The 22,026-nt window shown below is 40.7% G+C and overlaps 1 protein-coding gene and 1 long non-coding RNA gene across 2 annotated transcripts; one reads left to right on the forward strand and one right to left on the reverse strand.

Moving 5' to 3' along the window:
• The first annotated feature begins 913 nt into the window (after positions 1–913).
• LOC308596657 lies at positions 914–5,159 on the forward strand. Its single transcript, XR_014012614.1, has 2 exons — positions 914–1,040; positions 4,987–5,159. It is a non-coding gene; the product is annotated as an uncharacterized lncRNA (long non-coding RNA).
• On the reverse strand, positions 2,662–15,183 carry SAMTOR (S-adenosylmethionine sensor upstream of mTORC1). The gene is made up of 5 exons (XM_081211785.1): positions 14,989–15,183; positions 6,918–7,059; positions 5,868–6,032; positions 4,979–5,093; positions 2,662–3,323 (listed from the first exon to the last, which is right to left on the reverse strand). The coding sequence occupies exons 1-5, from the start codon at positions 15,140–15,142 to the stop codon at positions 2,694–2,696; spliced, it is 1,206 nt and encodes a 401-aa protein (XP_081067911.1). The 5' UTR covers positions 15,143–15,183; the 3' UTR covers positions 2,662–2,693.
• Between the last annotated feature and the right edge of the window lie 6,843 nt (positions 15,184–22,026).

The raw sequence follows: 22,026 nt of genomic DNA on the forward strand, positions 1-22,026 counted from the left end.
TATGGTTTGTGATAAAATGCTGTACTCACACTGTATACTTTGCAACAAGTTAATCATTGCAGTAGTGTCCTCATACATAGCCAAGAACAAACTGGGCAATATAGCACACACCAAGCAATACTCAAAAGCTGTTTGCGTACCTTCTTTTAATGTGTTCCCAAAAAAACTTAAATGAAATGAAAACACAAATGCAATTTTTTTGTGCTACACATTCTTCCTTGCGTTGACCTGGATTCCTTTATTATTGTTAACCCTAAAACTCCCCAGATTTACACAGCTTTCTCTGTGAATCTTTCTAGTGAGATTCCAGTAACAAGTCCATATAAAATAAAATGTGCCTGCAAATATTACTTGGGGGTGGTTAATTGCTCTAAAAAAATTGTTCACATTAGGGCAATTGGGAAAATAATAAAGTGATTCCTCTACTGAAGGATCCACAACACATTCACCAAGCCATCAGATATTACTGGCCAACTTCTACCATTAAAAGTTTTAAACTATTTCACTTACATACACCATGACTTGAATTTCAGGATCTGAATGAATGAGAAAACATTAACATGCACTATATAACAGAAATGCACCTATGCTTAGGAAGTCCTAGGGACCTTCTGCTAATATTAAACTGCACAACTTGCACATTTGAGAAGTATATATTTGGAATGAGAGAAAAGGTAGCACCAGCATGGCAGCTTTACCTATTCCCAACACAAAACGCAAAAACACCCTAGGAAGCTTTTAAATAAATGAAAAGGAGCATTTAGCATTAGATGTAGGAAACCTCTACCTGCCTATGCAGCAACTATTCTTGGCTCAATGGATAATCACAACTAACTGGGGCATGATGCTTCTGAGTGCCAACTGCCACTCTACAAGATAGCAGTTATGACAAGCAGGATGACAGGCAATCACCCTCTTGTCACAGATGCAGCCCATCCATACCCTACTTTTGCCTGTGGGATTAAGTGATGGCCGGCCAAATCTGGGCCTGAGGCTGTGCCACAAAGCCTTCAGAGGGATCACAATGCCCTTTTCAGAAGGTATCAGGTTTTCTTTTAAACATAAATTCCCTATGGTTACTTGCAGTCAAATCTGAACATTCATAGGTTTTTTTTTAATTTTACATGCAAGAGGTAAAAAAAACAAAAACATGTTTACAAAGCAACACCACACTGTATGAAAGTTGTGTATAAAAACTACATAACAGTATGCAAAAAGCAAGTTGAGATGTCAGTTTTGTGAAACATTAGTGTGACATTTTGGTGGGAGTGTAAAACTTGTACACATTTTTAAACACACAGAAATCCCTTTCAAGCTGTGTAGTGGCACTCCTAAAATGGCAGCTGATTGCTTAACACCAGGCCAACATTTATTAAAACTGCCATTTTATTTATTTTAAAATATATTTTATTGATTTTTATTTTATGAAACTACAGAAACTACTGGGTCTTTTGGCTGTTGGTTTATATATTTCAACTTGTATCAGCTTGAACCCACATTCGGACATGTGAATACAAATGCCTTTAATCTGATATGGAAGCTAGATATAGGAGTCCAAAAATTCTGGTGCAGTTTAAAAAATGGTGCAGTTAATAAAACAGATTTTGTTTAAAAGGAAACAGTTCCACCCAGGATTAGATTTGTGAAAACAAGTTATACTTCATTTTTCTATCTGACACCAAAGAAACCAGTTTCTTAGCTTGTGAACTTCAGAATTTTAAAAAAAGATTTATTATGCAGATTAGTTATCCAGCCCTCCAAAACACTAGAGTGCCTTTATTTGTTTTCATTCATAGCTGTGGGGAAAAAACTTACAAATTACATTAATAAAAATATGTAGGATTATAATGAGGCTCAATTCAATACTTTGCTGATTTCATGCATCAGAGACTTCTGGAAGGGACTGTTATGCAGCTTTGTACTGAACTACTTCAATGCAAAATACTTTGTAACACAAAATACAAAGAAAAACTGTAGTGTGGGCAATGATGTTAGTGTAATTAAAAAATGGCAAAGATATTGTACCTTGGAAGTTAACAAAAAACCCCCACAATAATCCCATATTTTAAATCTACCATTGTATATGTGTGTGTTATATATCATTCCAACAGCATCAGGGGCAAGAGAATCTAATCTCTTGCTGAAATGTTCTAATTGCAGTATTAAAGACAAGTAAAACCAATCTGCAGAGATTTTCATTTTACCCTATCAAGATTGACTCAACCCAAACTTTGTTCTAGGTCCGTTTTTTGTTCAAGTCAAACACTAACAGTGCATACTATAAACGTTCTGCGCCAAACCTCTTAAGAAATGCTAGCATGAACCTCAAAAATCCTATCTTGAGATTTAAAAATATCACACCAAGAAACATTAGCATATTTGCAAAATCACAGTTCACAGCACTGGAGGGCAGAGGGGAAATTGTACCTTTCCGGAGTATTTTACCGATACAAATATTAAAGTAAACCCTGTTTATGCTATGGACATGAGCCATTCTGCATAAAACATGCACTTCAACTTTTCAATACAAGAATAAATTTTAAAATTCGTAAGTAGAAAAAAGTGATGGCTCCCAAAAACCTTTCGAATTTCCTTTTTGTAAATGCTTTCATGTGCAGAGCAGATGTCTGTATAGCAAAATTAGTTTTACAGTAAAGGGAGTTTGAACTTCATCGCATACTTTAATTGTTACATTAACTTAGAAGCAATATAGGATCTTCTAGCTCATAAAAAGGAATAGAGCTGGTCTGGCTTTCCCCAGAGTCAGAGTCATAAGGAGCATCTGGAAGCTCCATGAAGCTGTATGCCAGTTGTTCATCTTCTGCATCAGATCGGATGTAGCAGGAGTTATTAGAAAATTCCTCTTCTTCTATACTATTGAAATCCTGGGGGATGTATAACATCCCTGGGTAGTTCCTACTCACCAAGTCACTTGTTGTTTTAAGTGAGATCTTCCTAAATGCCATCAGGTGCATATGAGAAAATTTTGAGTACTTGAAACGTTTAAAGCCCAAGGATTCTATAGCAATTTTCCAGCTTTTCATCATCATAGCATGGCGATTCTGATGGGAAGAGTCAGGAGTGATAATAAGCAGCAATCCGTTCAATACAAGAAGTTCGTGGGCCTTTTTGCAACATATCCATCGTTGATAAGGGGAAGGGAAGTAAGATAGGAGGAGGGAGAAGACCACAATGTGGAACAATTCTCCAGGCAGGGAATCAATAGGATTTTTTAGCTGTTTCAAAAAAGCATCTATGGCATCTTGTGCAAGCTGAAGAGGTTGCTGAATCTGAAGGTTCAAGAAGTCACATTTATAGACGCTCTGCGGAAAGAAACACAGATGCAGCAATATACTTGGATGGTGCAAACCAGGTACATTAAAACTATGCATTTGAAGCATGGCTACACCATGAACAGATAAATCTTTTGCGCTTCAGTATTTTAATCTAAACATTTGCACAGCATTTTCCATCAAGAAAAAGAATTGCAAAGCATTTTCCAAAACAAAAACAGAATGTAAGAAATTGAAATAGATATAATAAATAATTCCGTAGCAGCCAAACATCACAAAGCCCACTGAGTTGGATGGCATATATATATATCTATAAAAACAATCCCGCAGATCACAGCAGTTAGCCACCTCCACCATCATCTTGGGTGAATAAAAAGGTATTGTAGCTGGTGATGAAGTTTCAAAGGTGTAACTGTCTGCCCTACTAGAGAAAGATAGTTTTATCATTACCAAGAAGGCTCTATCTCACATACCCCACAGTTAAGCAACATTCACCAGAGGGGAGAGACAACAAGCAGAACTTCCTCCACTGATATCAAGGCAGAGGTAGGTTGGTATCAACAGAAGTGTTCTCTCAAATACCTAGCTACCAAGTTGTTCATGGCTTTCTATGTCAACAAGAGCACCTTAAATTGGGGCCAGTAACATATAGGCAGCCACTGCCCATCCTCCAAGACAGAAGTCTCATGAGACCACATGCCAAAAGTGATAGCACTCTAGCAGTAGTATTCTGCCCTAATCACAATTTCTGTATTGTGCAAAGGGCAACCCCCTGTATAGGGCGTTACAGAAGTCAATTACCTGATAAATTAAATAGGCATATGTGTAAAGCATTTAAAAAAAAAAGCAAACAGCATAGTTAGTTCTTAGATAATGTACTTGTTCCATAGAGGGTATCATTTTATAAGAGACATTCCCTTCTATGGAAGAGAGAAAGTGGAAATGACATAAGACGGTGCTTGCCATCTGCTGTTTTTCTAGGCATTTGCACCAATACTAAATATTACTAATTATTTTTAACAAGAAATCTGTTGGATGATCGGAGGCGCTCTCCACCGCCCCCCCAAATTAAGTAGTCTAACCACTGCAGTCCTGATTCTGAAGCACAAAGGAATTGAATTATACTTTTGATGTAACACTGAACTATGGAATTTAAGGGAATATTGCAAAATTCATAGTGATTATTCAATGCATGAATAAATACACATAAAAATAAAGAACACCCTGGCAGCTGTCTTTCATACAAAACATTGGTTTTAAAACAATTCAGGAAGTAAAATATGTTTTGACATTTCCCCCACTGATTTTTACCTGAATTTTACAGCATGTAATCAAGGGGTTCAGCAGTGCTCAACTTTGGATAGATCATGTTCTTAGTGAAAAATCCAACGACCAAACTGCTACCTTTAATGGATTGCACTGTTCCATTAAAAGTTTTACTTTTTATGACACATTGATTTGTGGATAGAATGCTTAAACCAACCCAAACATATATGACTGTATCTGACGAAAGTCACGATTAGAGCCACTGAAATCAATGGACTTTAGTCAATGGGTCTGCTTTGAGTGTGGCTTAGCTGGATACAAGCCAAGTGCATGCTGCTAGTATCCAACTGAATAATTTTTTGCATGTTAAGGATTTAATAATCTTCTCTTGATTATCTGTACTGACAAATGTTTCATACCTCAACAGCTGGGACAATGTCAATGCCAACCGTCAAAAATTCTTCAAACTTCAAAAATGGATTAAAACAGCTGCCAACATCAAGTAATCTGATCTTTCCTGAAGGATGTAGCAATCTAAATAGAAGGGGATTCAAATTGTGAAATAACCTTTAAAGAAATAAAATCTGAATCTTTTAGAAATTGCATTGCAATATTTTAGAACAGGAAACATACAGCTGCAGTTATATAACTGGCGAATGGTGACATGTCCTGGTCATACTTGGTTGTAAATAAGCCAAGGCATTTCCCAAGAAACCTTGTCTGTCTCCATAAGCCCACAACTCCCCACATATGCAATTCCTAACCCTCTTCCTAGTCCCCTCCAAACTGTACTTCAGCTACTGAGAGAGGAAAGGAGGTCCTTGTTCTGAACCCATTTCTGAAGGGTTTTTTTCTTTTGGAGGGAGGGAAGGAGACTTCATATGGGTCCAAAAAGCAACATAATAATAAATTTATTTAGTGAAAGATAAATAGGTCCTGTTGTCTCTTGGGGAAATAGAGGTTTCCTGCTTCTGCTGAACTTTGCTTATAACACACAATAAGTTTAGTAATTGCACATCTCTTACAGTTTTTTTGGTAAAGAAATTAAGTTTCTATTGTTTAGACAATACACTTCAGGGTTCCTCTGGTGTTCTTCGGCAATACAGTTCTTGTTTGGCATGATTAGGCCAAATGTAAGCTTCTGTTAAGTCCCACTGATCTTAACAGAAACATTAGATCACATACATAACCCCCTTCAGTAAAATAAATAGGACTCTAAAATGCCTACTTAGTCTAGCATGCTTAATTCACAAAACACACACAAATGAACTTCCACCACCACCACATCTGCACACTGATAACACTTACTCATCCATTATAGAACTGTGATTTGAATTTTCAGAAGAATCCTCTATTTTGGAAGCTGGGTGAATACTCATGGTTTGAATACTTTGAGTAGCAAGAACTGCTCTTTTCTCATCTTTTTCCAGTGCTTTTCGTTTTCCACCATTTTGGAAATATTCCCGTGACACACTTGGGGAGGAAAAAAAGAGGGGGAAAGGCAATTCAAAATAGTTTTCACTATCATTTTCTAAAGGCACTTTCTTATCTATATATTTCAAAGAACAGAATATAATTATTCCTTATCTAGGTAGAATGATTTGAAGTGATTGTACACATAAAATTAAACAAATGGGTTTGCATCAAATGTTAATTAAAGTAATGTGATATAGTATCCCAAACTATCTGTTCAAGACCATGCAGTTTATTCAGGATCACAAGCAATTAAAGTTTCTTTCCTTCTTTCTTCTTCTGAATCTTTTGTCTTATTAGAAGTGTTTTCCACACCAAGCTGGTGTTTATAGATCTACAGGGCTTCTCTTCAGCTGTATCCCACACCCCATTTCAACCAGAACAAGCAACTAAAACTGTTAATCTGCAAACTAAGTGCTTTCATTTGACTACATGGGTAGAGTCCAAGGAACTGCCATTTCTACACTACAGGTGGGTCTTCACATTCCAGTAATACTGGGTAAATCTATTCTAGAAACTGGAACGAACAACTAAAATCCCTTTTAATCTCCACCTATCTAGTGATGCAGTCTTAATCTATCAATTTAGTACTAGGCATGTGGTTTGAAAACAAAGCTTGGCAGCAGAAAACATCATGAAACATTGGGTTTGGGAAAGAAGGTCTCCATTTGTATACATTTGATAGAAAGACATTTTCCATTCATTATTTCTTGAATACAAAGACTGCTACAAATATAAAGAAAACAAAAACAGAACCCTGAAAGCAATTATATACAGAAACATATATTCTGTGGAAATGTATTTTTGCAATCTGTTCTCCTGTAGAAATCCTGCAAGCTTATGACCAAAAACAACTTTCTCAATAGTTAGCATTAGACCACTTACCTGCAACACCATTCAATGCGGCCCTCTCCTTCACAGGTTTTAGTCCAATGGTTATCTGCCAGATTTTTCATTGCCTCAGCGTATTCACAGAGTGTTTCTTCATCTTCACAATGTTCACGCCAGATTTTATCAAAGTCCCCCACTAAAAACACACAAAAAAGAGACTGGTGAGAATAATGGACGAGTGTTCATCAAACCCAGAGTCCGGCTTATTGTGGAAACATTGCAATGAGGGGAGGAGAGAAACCTAATTGTTCAAACTTAATAAACAGAAATAGCAGAAACCAACTAGCAACTTCGTTTTCTGTTTGGGTATAAAAATACAGTTTGGCTCTTCAGTCATATAGAAAAAAAAGGTATGAAATATTTCCCTCAAACCCATTTGAGGATTGCATCAAGTTTGTTGAATTGGAAAGGAAACAGCCCTATGGAGCAAAAGAGATATTCTATTGCCCCATCTCCCAACTACCCACAGAAAGGATTACTCATTATTCAGAACAGAAAATTGGATTACAATTACCACGCCAATGCAAAAGATATTTTCAAAAGTAGCTCAAGAGCCTTGCCTACAATGTTTTTGAAGCTGTTTTGTTGAAAATATATACCTGGCATATTTAGTTTGACTTTGTTAAGGAAGTTACTCATATGACTAGATTACAACACTTCAGGTTTTCTCCCTTGTTTACTCTGCACAGTAACCTATCCTTTGCTATCCTACTTCCCTTTCAAGCTCATATTGGAGAAGCCACACAAACATTGATTGTGCTGCAGCGAAGAGATCTAGGGAGAAAAGTCATTCCTCCTTTCCCTCCCCTCTCTTCCAGGTCCCATGAAGGGCCTTCACTACCCTAATGGAAAAATTTGCTTGTTTTTCTGGCTCAGCAGACAAACTACAATATCAGATTACTAATAAGACAAACTGTTTACCATCCAAGATTGAATTTACTCTAACCACCATTTCCTGAACCTTCTAAACTATGCTGATGTAACCGACACTGGAAAGCTGTATAATCTTTTCTAAATAACTGACTGATGTTCTCTGTTCAGTTCACAACTAGTAACCAATTCAGTGTTGCACCAAATGGAAAGCTACCACTCTGTAGTATATTGGCAGGGAAAGCCTATTTTTATGTTACAAAGAGACATTAGATTCTAGGAGACTTTCAGCTTGTATTAAAGTCACCATTTTAAATATATTCCCAACTCTCAGCTATTACCCAATGTTTTTTTGCTTGTACTCCCTTAACCTGTTCCTCACAGTAGGTACAGCATCATTTTGTTTACCCTTCAGGGACACCAGGGTAGGTTAATTGAAAAGTTGACCCAGACAATGCCAAAATACAGTGGTACCTCAGGTTACATACGCTTCAGGTTAGAGACTCTGCTAACCCAGAAATAGTACCTCGGATTAAGAACTTTGCTTCAGGATGAGAATAGAAATCGTGCTCTGGCAGCACGGCGGCAGCGGGAGGCCCCATTAGCGAAAGTGGTGCTTCAGGTTAATAACAGTTTCAGGTTAAGAACAGACCTCCAGAACGAACTAATTTCTTAACCCAAGGTATCACTGTACTCAAGTAAAATGTTATCCTCTGTAAGCCAAGTGGTCAAAAGGTAATTAGACTGAATGCTCAAAAAGCTACTATCAGGTGGTGGTTGTTGTTGGAACTTGGAATGAAAGGCATTGACATGCTTGATTCTTGCACTTCCTTGTACACACCCAAAAAGCTCGTTTGTAGATAACTGAAAATTAGCAGCCTGCCATAAATCAAAATAAAATGGGTGCTAATAGATTTTACCCTCTCGCTCACTATGCTCTTTCAAAAGCAAAATTTTACGAAACAAGAAAAGACTAGGAAGCAATGTTGCATACAACTTCCTAATAATTATTTTAAACAGCTGTTATTCACCACTTGGATGCTTCAAATTATACCTTCCTTCATGTAAACAACCTGGGATTGGCATGCAGCTGCAATCTCATCATGGTATTACTGTGAACCGGGGTGGGTTGGCTATTGGTTTGTTTTTGTTCTTGTTTTTATTATGTATTTTGTGTGTTTTTATCTCGTATTTTTATGTTGTGGATCACCCTGAGATCTATGGATGAAGGGGTGCTATACAAATTTAGTAAATAATAGAAATAAATAATACACATGTATCTAGTTATACACAAATGCCTCAGTAGCTGTAACCAACTGCAAGGCCACACCATCACCTCTGTGATGTAAGATTAAATCTCTCATAATCTGTGCAGCGATTCATGCTTTATATCTGTGCCCCCACTTTAATATAGTTAATAAATCATGTACTGTACACATACTGGGTATCAGGATGACATAATGGTTAAAGGAGAGCTGAACTGACAGGTAGCTTAGATTGCTTTGAATTATAAAGTTATTCATATTTTCATGTATAATGAATATGTCAGGAAAAGCTTCAACATAATGAAAGGATGCAAAGGGTCAAAGACTTCTGTGCATGCAGACACCCTTGAGTGTTGGGGTATTCTGTGGAGAGGAATCTGATACTGTGTGAATAAGTGAAAGATTGTCCAATCAAGTCCTGTCCCCCACCACCACAGGAAAGCCTCATAGCAAGCCTAGGGACCAGGTTAGGCTCAGATCTGGTGTCCCAAACATGTGTTCAATGGGTACCAGGCAAATACATTAGTTAGCTTGGAACCATATTCATGTGTTTTTTTTATTGGAATATGTATAGATTGCATTTCATAAAAATACAGCAAGGTGTTCTCTACCAATATACAGATGTATATTACTTGAATCACATTTGTATATTGGTAGAGAACAGTGGCACAGTTCAAAAGCAGTGACTGGACATTCATGCTCCTTTCCCTCCCCCCACCTGCATACAGTACATTCATTTTTTCCCCTTACAATATAAATAACTTAAGGAACCATACGTCATTGAATTGTCACATCTAAAGATACATAAAAGATTCCAACTAGAAAGCTTTGCATCTCACATTCCAATTAAACTGTGCACCTTATTACATATTTAACCTCCAAAACAAATTATTTCAGTTCAACTAATTTTAACTACTAGATAAACTGTTCAACTATTTTTACTTCAATATTTGGTTGAATATGTTTTAGGTGTGGGTCACATATTAACAGTCCATAACAACCTTACTACACAGCTGAAGCACATCCAATGTAGATGTGAACTGATAAAATAAGACAAAACTATGGAGAAAGACTTGTGCAGAACTCAGCTTTGTTAAGTGTTGAACTTGTAACTTGCATTTTAAGTAAGTTGTCAACCTAAAAGGTCCATAAAGCCAATCATTAGGAGTGACTACAAAGGGCAACCACCCCCTCGTCTAGTAATCACATCTCCCCTTACAAGTTAATACTGAGATCCTAGTTCCCTAAATTCTGATGCAGAAATATTGGGAGGAGCCCTTCACCTCTCAACGTTTGGAGAAAGGACAAAGCTGTGAGAATATTTATAAGTTCCAATGGCTAAACTAAGATACAAAGATCCTTCTCACCCCTAAGTCCTCATAACAGAGCACTTGGGGAGGAATAGTGCTGGCATGGCAAGTGAAACTAGTAGTTGGTGACGAAATCATGCTAAAATGTGCATACCCCAGCACAACTATATTGGCTCTCATTCGTGCCTGTGTTTGAAAACTATATCTTATCCACAGATCAGGGCTACAAGCACTGCACATTTCAAGAAAAGAAAGTCTTCTACAAGAATCAAAGTTTGTTCATTCAAGATTCAACAGTGGTAATGATTTTATGAGGGTGGGGGGAACTTTCCAACAGTATGCCTGGAAAATACCACAACATGTAACACTGCCACAACACTAACGTAATTGCGATAATTCCAGAAAGTATGCCACATATACTAAGGATTAGGGTTCAAAGTTGGATCACCAACATTTCCTTTCACTACTGTCTTTCAAAGTGACAAAAGGAGCACATCCATTAAAATGGCTTCTTCACAGTACATTCTTTGGAAAACCTACATCAGCTTATTAACTTCAAGACACAGCTGACACGATGGAAAATTGAAACTTAAGCCTCTGTGAAAACTATATACTCATCCCATTTAACAAATGGGAGACAACTGATGGGTTTTATGTGTATATAAAGTGCTTGTTTTCTTCTGATGCGTGCATTTTTACTTCAAGGAGGTAACAGTAAATGTACTTTGTCTATTGCTTTTTTGCACCTATTACGCAAACAAGTAAATTAAAGGCAGATCTGTAGTTTTACTCCTTAAATCTTTCCTACCTTCAGCAACTATGGGCTGAAAATTTCCATTTTTTGGTTCTGCCTCAGGCTAGCAGAGTCAAGCCTGGTCAGCATATGCAACCATGGAATCTCTTAGATATAGGTTCTCCCACCAGTTTTCTATGATGAAGCATATGGGAGACCATTAGCAACTGCTGATCCTGGAGCTCTAAAGAAGAGTGGATATACTTAAGAGATATACTAGCAGCGATGGACTGATTTCAAGTACTTGCTTTCTTTGATCTTCTGCAAAAAAACCCTGAAATACCACAAGATTGCATTTATTTCATTCAAAATAGGTGAAATGGTTTAACTGGAAATGCTACCGTACACCCACTTTGCTCCTTGTGTGCCAAGATTTCAGCTAGAAGAGGTCATAGACAATCTAGAAGCAAGGATGACAGGAACATGCCACAACATATGTAGAAACTACCATATCAGGAATGGCATTTCCTTCATCCACAGCAGTTATTAAGGTAATCAAGCCAAGTCCACAGGATAATCTTGCAACCTCTGGGAGGAAGTAATTGCCATTAAGGAAATGGCTCATACCTTATTTAAATAGCTGATGATAATATACAAGTAAAATTATTGTTGTGTAGCATCAATATACATGGTACCATCGTGTTATACATAGCAACTGAGATAGGTCCCTGCCTAAATTTTTAGATGGGCAGTAGGAAGATACAACCCAGAGGGGCAAGGGTCACAGTGCATGGTTACAAGAAAGTGCAGTTACACGTACATTTGCTTCCTTCAGTTGTAAATGAGGAGACACAAAAAGCTTAATTACCAGAGTTGTTCTGCATCACAGAAAATGGTTATGAACATTTTAGTCAAACTAGCTACTCAGTATGAAATTTACATTTCCACCTCTTTGACATGCAAAGAGGACTTGGGATATCTGTACCACATTCAAACAATACTTTTATTTAAGGGTCAGCAGTAAAATTCCAGGACTAAATCTACCAAAGAGGCAACGAAATGCACCAGGATGCCATTTCATTATTATATTAGATCCCATACACAATGGGATCTTGTGAACCCATCCGAAATCTTTTGATGAAGGGTGGTATATAAATCTAAACAAACAAACAATGATACTAGCGGAGTGGTTAAGGCCATTTCAAGACCAAGGCTGCCTTATAATCCGTTTTCTATCAGCAGGGTTTCTCATAGTACAAATACATGTCTTTTCTACAGATGTGGTACAGATACATCTTACTAAAACGTGTCTTACTAGGATAAGAAAACCTATGCTATAAATATAGCTATAGTACAAAGCATATAACAGATGCATGAATTTTGGCTGACAAGTTAGGTTGCACTGGTGCTTAAGACATATTAATCATACTAAATATATTAAGGGCTCCTGTTTACTTACAGCAGGGGGCCAGTCCACTGTCCCTCAGACCTTGTGAGGGGGGGCAGACTATAATTTTTTTGGGGGGGGTGAACAAATTCCTATGCCCCACAAATAAAAGGACACATTCTATTCATGTAAAAACGCGCTGATTCCCAGACTGTCTGCGGGCCGGATTTAAAAGGCGATTGGGTGGGATCTGGCCCCCAGGTCTTAGTTTGCCTACCCATGGCTTACAGATTATGTTAGATTCCACCAAAATGCAAACAAAACAAAAAAAATCCCCACACATATTATCCCTAGTCACCTAAAACATGCCAGACAAATTAGAATACAAGACAATGAAAGAAGATAACTCAAGGTATGCTAAAACAACAAAGGTTTGAGTTGCAAAGACTTTCAAAGGGCAGCTGAATAAATCTCATCAAGAGGATGAGCTAAAACAATCTTGCATGTTATCCAATATCCTTATCAGACAGCTTGTTTTGCAAGTTTGTTAAACCTATTCGATAACATGCAAGATTGTTTTAGCTGACCCCTTGATGAGATTTATTCAGTTGCCCTTGGATAAGAGCCCCAAGACCAGGGGTTGGCAACGTGTGGCCCATGGGCTGGATGCGGCCCACGAAGACAATTTTACCAGCCCATGAGCCACCCCTGAACCAAGCTGCCCACTCGGTGAGTCCCCCGCCTCGCTGTGCTAAACCAGTGCATCGACTCGCCGAGCGGCGCCAGAAATCATGTCTGCGCATGCGCAGATACCACAAATCGCATCTGCGCATGACCAGACGCCCAAAATTGTTTCTGCGCAGGCACGATTTCCGGCGTCTGGGCATGCGCAGAAGCGATTTCCAGCACTGTGGACATGTGCAGATGCGATTTCCAGCACTGTGGACATGTGCAGATGCGATTTCCAGCATCGTGCTGCGCCAGTCCGGCCCATGGACAATCTCCGTGGGAGTGATCTGGCCCATGGCCAGTAAACCTTGCCAACCCCTGCCCAAGACCTTAAGTATCTAGGGCCTGAGTATGTCACTTCTACTGCACTCTGTGCACTTCAGCAAACAGCTTACACTAGGCCTCAATTCTCTCTCAGTAAACTCATATATTAGATATGTGACATGCAAAGTGATGACAAGAGCTGGAAGGAGAGGTCTGAATTTGTTTCTTGCCTGGAATTTTCATATTGCCAAGAAGAGTGGTGGGGGACTGGTTACTAGGATTAATTACTCCATTGACATGATTTCATGCAAGTCCACAAAAAGTTAAACTAGCTGTTGCCAGATTTGCCAATCTCAACATACATTCCAAACTGAATGTCTTTCTAAAGGATGCAATGTATCAACAGGATGAAGGCTGGAGATAGAGAAGCCTTGCAAGGTGAGATGCCTAAGAAATACAGACGTATGCAAGAGTCCGTTTAACAAGCGGAATACCGAAATGGATAGCTTCAGAATTCCCAGTAGTCAAGATTCCAAATTCGTCCCTCTCCAATTGCAGCCAAGTAACTTCATACCTCATAGGCCTTAAAATATGGGTTTGTACACCTGTTTTTAAGCAACAGAAATGTGGAAAACAGCCCTGAGAGTCCAGGAAAGGCCCACATCCTTTTCACTGCCCACAAAGCCAGGAAAGGAATATGGTAGCATTTTCCCCATCTGCCTTTCGCAACTCTTTCACATCATTCCTGGACTTGCCAGGCGAAATCAGGAAAATAATCTGGAGCAGCACGGCTGGAACACCCCCAAGTAAAAGCAACACCCATTATGCTGTACAGCTTCATAACATTCTGGAACAAAATGGCAGCATTCAAAACAGGGGCTGTGGAAACACTGCGAAGCACTGGGACCATGATCACAGAAGGACACATCGCTTCGTGGCCTCCCAACCAATCTCTGCCACGGTGCTTCCCAGCAAGTAGCTGAAATAAAGAGGCTTGAAACTCTGGATTCATGGCCAATAATATTCTGAATTATAAAGGATATTGTGTTTTGGGGGTTTATGTCACGCCCTCTTAAACCTTTGCGAGCCACCGCTTAACATCGTTCCTGTGGCCACTTTTCTGGCTCTTGATATTTTGGGGGGGGGGGGAGAAAGAGAAAGAGAGAGTCGAAAGAAAGAAAGAAGCCATCGGATCCCATTTTGGCACAACGATGAAGATGGAACAACCACCGTTTCTTGAATGAAAGGAAGCCCCAAGGCGGCCGCCCTCTCCCCACAGCCGCCCTCCTGCCTTGCTCCTCGCCCGGCGGGTCCAGAGGCCTACAGGGCAGGCGGGGAAAGGGGGTGGGGCCCGGGCTCAGCTTCCCTGCCAGGCCTCGGCCAAGGCCTCGCTTCCCCCTGGCGACAGAGGGACCCCCGTGCGGGTGGGACCCCCCGCTTCCTCCGCCCGGTCCCTTGGCTCGGCGGGAAGAGGGGCAGAGGCGCGGCGGGGCTTCTCCCGCCTTACCTTCGCGGTACTTCTTGCGTAGCCGCCGGTGGACGCTCTTCACTACCCCGGAGAGCTTCTCCTGCTGCAGCTTCCGCTCTTGCTCCCGGGGCGGCGGCGGGGGGCACGGGAAGGAGGCGGAGGCGCCCGAGGGGGGCCCCAGCTCCGGCTCCATAGCTGTGGTAGCGGCAGCAGGGCGCCTGCGCTCCGCCTCGCTCCCTCCGCGGAAAGGGGGCGGCGGCCGTCGCCAGACTCTTCTGCGCCTCACGGCAAGCCAGGCAGGCAGAATTAAAAGTCTGGCGAAGGTCACGTGGCCCGGCTCGTCTCCCGTGGCTTGCTGGGAAGTGTAGTCTCGCGCCTTTCTTTCCTCTCAGGCGCAGCCGCCGGAAGCGCTGCCCGTTTCCGGATGCTTCGTTGTTGTTTTTCCCACCACCACCCTGCTCCCCGTGGCTTGATGGGAAATGTAGTCCTTAGGCCTTTGGAATGTTGCTAGCGCTTCTGCTGCCATGGGCAGCTCTAGGAAGCAAGCATATGCACCAGCGGCGACGCCTAAGCGTAAAGGGGAGGCAGGTTCTCAGAACTGTGGATTATAAACCACCTAATGCGGTCCAAGTGACATGAAGATCCACCTCCTGCTCGTAACATGATGCAAGGAAGACAAATTATCCAGTTTTTACATCCCCCACTCATAGGAGCCAACTCCTAGGGGCCACGGGGGCTTTGCCTAACAACAACAACAATTTATTCTTTATACCCCGCCCACTCAAAAATATTTGAGGGGACCACACAAACCCCAAGTTGATGGGCATTGTCATTCAAATGCTGTCTCTGCATTGCGTCATGTGATCAATTATGCAAAGCGGGGCTTGCTTGCCCTCCCACCCAATATTTTATTCACGTTGCCCCCGCTGCCCTCCCTTCTTTGTAATAAGAGATGCTTGTAGGGCTTGGTTTGGTCAACACTAGTAATGTAATACATTTGTTTAAAAATACATTAAAAACAAACTTGTAAAAAAAACCTAACAAAACCACTCAATCCAGGGACAAGGGAGATTGGCAAAGTTTGGGATTATCCTGCTGTGTCCTCCAGTTCACCTCAAGGGCAAATCCATTGGCTTCATTTTTATCCTTTCTGCTTTCTCACTTGCCAGTCATTCGTTTGCTCTTGATTTTGTACAGATTAGTCATTTTTTTTAATCATTTGAAGGAGCCTGAACTTTTCCGCACTCGTTTATAGTGTTATTCAACCTGTCCACATTTCCTAAATGCCAATTTCAACCCCTGCCAACCTCTGAATTTGGGCATTCGTCTAGAGCATGGGTAGGCAAACTAAGGCCCAGGGGCCGGATCCGGCCCAATCACCTTCTCAATCCGGCCCGAGGACGGTCCAGGAATCAGCGTGTTTTTACAGGAGTAGAATGTGTCCTTTTATTTAAAATGTATCTCTGGATTTTTTGGGGGCCTGCCTGGTGTTTTTACATGAGTAGAATGTGTGCTTTTATTTAAAATGCATCTCGGTTATTTGTTGGGCATAGGAATTTGTTCATTTTTTCCCTTCAAAATATAGTCCGGCTCCCCACAAGGTCTGAGGGACAGTGGACTGGCCCCCTGCTGAAAAAGTTTGCTGAGCCCTGCGTTACTAAGTGTTCAACTCCTATTCATATCTTGCAGTGCATGCATCAAATCAACCTCTCGTGCCAAATTCCTTCTACCTGTCTATCTTTACCCGGTACCATACTATTTCATATTTAACTTCAAGCATGTAGCTTTTTTTAATGAGAGAAACTACAGAGATATATTTTTTGAAAAGTTGCAAAACAAAGGCCATGTTGTTCATAGGATGGGAAACCAATACTAAAATGTCATAAACAGAATTGTGATATAGGGTCACAGTGAAAAATTGAAACTACAGTTCAAATATAAAAGAAGTCTCATATTTTATTCTGAACTTGAAGAGTTGCTAGATAATCAGAAAGATAACCAGGCTGGCCTGCTCCTATGACTTTAAGAGTAGCTTGATGTACAGACATCAGCAGATGAAGCCAGGCCATTTTGATAAACATTATAGCCTGCTAATGTCTGCACATCAGGGTATTCTTAAAGGAACAGCTGCAGTGGTTATTTGAAAATTACTTAACCCTAGGTGCCAACCACCCCAACCTTCTACTTATCTAGGGTTATTATCCCTTTTCTGTCAAGAGAGCTGACAAAAGTTAAAAAGGTCATTATTTCTTGGTGGTAGTTTTGGTTAACATAAGCAATATACAGAAGCAGACACACACACACACACACACACACACACACACACGTACAGTATGTGTATAGGTACATATATAAGGATCTGCATTCAGAGCCACTTTCAATTGCATATTTTGAAGTTATCAAAGGTAACTTCTTGTTTTTATTCCTTATTCCAAGGGGGTTGGACTAGATGAGGTGCCTTCCAACTGCACAATTCTATGATTTCACCTATGTTCTTTTGGCATGTCTAATGCAACACGAGCATTATTAATTTTAAGCAAACAGGTGGGAGCCAGACTAAGTCTGCCATCCTAGGTATGCTTACGAGGAAGTACCGTATTTTTTGCTCTATAAGACTCACTTTTCCCCTCCTAAAAAGTAAGGGGAAATGTGTGCGCGTCTTATGGAGCGAATGCAGGCTGCGCAGCTATCCCAGAAGCCAGAACAGCAAGAGGGATTGCTGCTTTCACTGCGCAGCTGTTCTGGCTTCTGAGATTCAGAATATTTTTTTTCTTGTTTTCCTCCTCCAAAAACTAGGTGCGTCTTGTGGTCTGGTGCGTCTTACAGAGCGAAAAATACGGTAATTTTGATTAAACCCAACAAGTTACTCCTGAACAGACAAAGAATTGCACTGTAAGTTGCATTTAGTTCCCAGTGAAATAAATGAGACCCAAGTCATCACTAACTTTTTCAAGTTTTTAAAAAATGGGCCCTGTGTAACAGTGCAATCCTCTGCACATTTACTCGGAGACAAATCCCACTCAGTTAAATGGAGCTACTTACAGGTGAACATGCCTAGGATTGCAGCCTTTGTCTTGATTCAATCCAAAGGCTGGGTGCACTACAGAAATTATGTTTCAAACATCTGTTCTTAAAGCTGTAGGGAGCTGTAAGTACTTCTTAATATTCTCCATCATGCTAAAATGATATACTAAGCACAACAGGAACATGGGGACATGTTAAAATATAATATACAAGACGCTTGGATGATTTCTAGGAGACAAACTTCAGGTTACTCTTTCAAAACCAGGCCTATCTTGAGGGTATATTGTACTGGATAAGGAAAGACGCTAACAAAATCACATCTAGGCACTTGCACACCTAGATAGATGCTCGTTCAGGATTATCAACAACTCTGTGCTATCAAGAACAATAAGCGACCTTTCCACACAATGGTGCCAAAGCAGCTAACAACAAACAAGATAAAAGGCAAGAGAAACTTCCTGAGAAACACAATGCATAGAATAAGAAGGTAAGAATCCCCAGCCAGTTGAGTAGGACCCTGGTAGAGACACATGCCTGACTGGAATGTTCTCTCCCTCCTGGTCGTTCCTTCGGGAGCTTCAAAAGCTTTCTTCAGCCTGAACATCACATTGACCGATGCCAACAGACACCGGCACACTTAGGGATCCACAGAGTCTTCGCAGCTTGCATAACAGACCTCAGCAACTCAGCATTTTGGCTAATCTACTTTATTTACATATAAACACACACAGAACACTGCAAGATGGCTCCCTCTCTCTCTAGCATCAGACAGCAAAGAGAAAGAACAAAGGACAATAGTCCCACTTCACGGAACACAGTAACACAAATATGCTGTCTCCATCACTTCCCACTCTGTGGAGTCAAAACATACACCATCATGTGATAGACAACAATCCCATGACTGCAATCACAGAGCAGGAATTCTAACAGAGAAGACACGCACAGTAAGTGAGCTTTTTCCTTACTACTGTGTTCAGCACTAAGGGACCGAATATAAGGCCTATGTGTTTTGGTTCTCATCCTTTCCTCTTATTTAAAGCACCCCTACCCATATAAACCTCCCTAAACAATGAGGTACATCCTCTTCAGAGGCCCTTTGTGACTCACCTACTAACAGGCAAGTGGACAAGGACTAGGGTCCCCCCCCAGGCCACACACCCACAGCCTGTTCTGCTTTTTCAGCATGGGGCAAAACCCATTTTATGCACCCAGGTTTTTAAGTACAATTTTCATTTGTGATTCAGGTTCCACATTTTAATCCTGATTTCTGTCAATTTGTGTGACTGATTACTGTAAGCCACACAGGAAAACTCAAAGCAGGCCCAAAAGTGAGTAAAAAGAAAATGCATTCATACTTACTCCTGCTGCTCTCGCCTGATGCATTGTTTCCCCTTATCATTATGTTAAACAAGGTAAGGCTAGAAGGGCCTGAAGTGTGCTTTCTTGATGTGTGTAGCACAGCCGCTGTACTCAAGCCCCTAGGTACCCTATACACTTACAGCAATCCTCTCAAACATGACACCTGTGCCAAATAATCCCTTTACCCAATTGGTGGGCTGGCCAGATATCTGATAGCCAGATAATTAGATGGTGGGGTGGACCTGAAAATGATCTGCTAAGAATACTGCAGAATCTAAATGTGCACTTTTCTTTTTTTTTACCTTAATCTTTGTTATATTCATTCATATATGACATAAGTTGGTTGAATAGGTGGCTCAAGGAAAGAATAACGCCATTACTATTAGATTATCCCCCATCCATCCCATGCTCTCTGCACCTTGTCTCTATTCTGTTCCTTCCACAGCATTCTGCTGTACAGAAATGTGGGGCCTTTTCTGGTATGCTGATCATTAAATAATGCTAAAAGCTTCCCATATTGCTAGATAGTTAAGTCACACCCTCTCTCCTCCAGAGAGGAAGTGAAGTTTCTTTCCTCTTCCTTCCTCTCTCTCCCTCTCTGCATTATGTAGCCAACAAAGACGGATGTGTATAAGCTAGTTCAGAACTTAGAGCACATGTCTGAAGCTATCTTGCTGTATTTTCTCCTGAAGAGCATTTTGATTGTTTTATCCTTGCTGTTGCATGGAACAATGCATGACTGAGTCCTTGAATCTGTAAGTATAGCATTTTAAACTTACTTAACAGTGTGTGGTCTGCTCGTTGCAAGAGAGGGTAGAAAGAGGTTAGCTGCTGTGTGTAGCTGAAGCTGGATAAAAAGGTTTAACAGCCTATATTCCTGATGCTTCACTGTGCTGTTTATTTTGTGAATTTAATACCCTGCAGCTGGAGATCTCTGTGTGCTAGCCCCATGTTTTGAATTCAGGCACTCAGCTGTTTCTTTTTGTTGTTTACCCACACATGGATTCATATATTTAATTGCCCACACTTCATGCTCACAAATGGATCTGAAGGATTTTATATACAGTGTCCCTGCTCATATCATGTCTTCATTTATTTTAGCAAGCCTCCCTGTTGAAATCTTTTGCTGAGTCATTCACAGCAATAGCTAGATTCTCTGAGTGTATATGTTTACACCCCCTATTGCAGTCAGTATGAATACACCAGTGTAGTAGGCTTCTGAATTGCCTCCATGGGATAATAATCTAAGCATTTGCTAAGTGTTTAGCAGGACTTATCCAGCCCTCAGCAATGACCCCTGTGTCCTGTTGACTATTTCCCCCCTTCCCTTTCTTCTTACAGTTCCTGTCTGCCATGAGCTATTACTGATTTTCAAGCTGCTTCTTTTGTGTCAACCTTTTTGTTGGCACACGAGTTTCTTTCTTTCTTTTCTTCTTTAGCAAATGTTGTCAAAACAGCCAGCCAGTCCAACAGGCTCTCCTGTCTTGATGTCACTCAGAATGGCCTGTGTCTTTTGCATGGATTCATGATTTTGTCAGCACTTGCTATGTATAATCTTGCTTACTAGTCAGTTCATGTGCAGTGTGCTGAGGACAGTACACTGATGTCAGGAAATGACAGGACAGAGGAGGAGATGTTAGTTGGGCTAATCTAAAGAGGCTGGTGATATCATAAATATTTAAAAACTGGAATATTTGTGTCTACTGAAGCCAGGGCAAGACCCAAGAAAACAGAGGCTACCGAAACAGCATCCAAAGAACTCGTGTAATACTAATTAGTACTAAATTAAGCTTGTATATATATTTTTCCCAACTGTGTACCTTTAAGACATTCTTTTCAGCACAACCCTAACCATATCTACTCAGAATTAAGTCCCATTATATTTTGTGGGGCTTACTCCCAGGTAAGTATGATTAGGACTGCAGTCTTAGTATGAAGTAGCAGATGTTAAGAGAATATATAAAAAAATGTTAGGGTGGAGTAGGAGACAGACAGAGAGAAATTTAGTAACGTAACATAACACTTAGGTATTGTTCTGACCATTGGACTGTTTGTCTCTTTTGTTAAGCAGGTTGCTAGCCAATGGCCCAGAATAGCTAGTAGGTATTTTTTTAATGGGAGCTAATGGCAACCTAGCAGTTCGAAAGCACATCAAAGTGCAAGTAGATAAATAGGTACCACTCCAGCGGGAAGGTAAATGGCGTTTCCGTGCGCTGCTCTGGTTCACCAGAAGCAGCTTAGTCATGCTGGCCACATGACCCAGAAGCTGTCTGCCAGCTCCCTCGGCCAATAAAGCAAGATGAGCGCCGCAACCCCAGAGTCGGTCACGACTGGACCTAATGGTTAGGGGTCCCTTTACCTTTACCTTTATTGGCTGGCAAATGTACAGAGATCATATCTGGAATCCTTGGGATGTAAGCAGAGGCTACGGCAGGACCCCCAACATTTTTGGACCCCAGGGGGGCACTATTGATAACTCTAAAAAACTGTTGTGGACATCACAAAATACCCACTTTAAAGAAGGAAAAACTGGTGTTACTCAGAACCAACAGGGAAGGGCAGGGGCTTTGTGGGGCACCAAGGGGCAGGTGTCTGAAGGTATCAAAGCACCTACAAGTGCCATTTTGGGGATGCCATGTGATACGAAAGAATTCATTTTCTCCTCCACAGGCCAACCCAATGAAAGGGAAGAGG

This window comes from Podarcis bocagei, assembly GCF_964188305.1.
Source record: "Podarcis bocagei genome assembly, chromosome: 10".
In the NCBI taxonomy this organism is placed as follows: domain Eukaryota; kingdom Metazoa; phylum Chordata; class Lepidosauria; order Squamata; family Lacertidae; genus Podarcis; species Podarcis bocagei.

What these genes read in the sequence shown, in the direction of transcription:
- SAMTOR (XM_081211785.1), bottom strand. Translation starts at nt 15,142, where the DNA reads ATGGAGCCGGAGCTGGGGCCCCCCTCGGGCGCCTCCGCCTCCTTCCCG. An exon ending in ACGCAAGAAGTACCGCGAAG is followed by an intron (nt 7,060 to 14,988) that starts GTAAGGCGGGAG and finishes GTGTGTTTTTAG; the next exon opens with TGGGGGACTTTGATAAAATC. An exon ending in CACAGTTCTATAATGGATGA is followed by an intron (nt 5,094 to 5,867) that starts GTAAGTGTTATC and finishes CCTTCTATTTAG; the next exon opens with ATTGCTACATCCTTCAGGAA.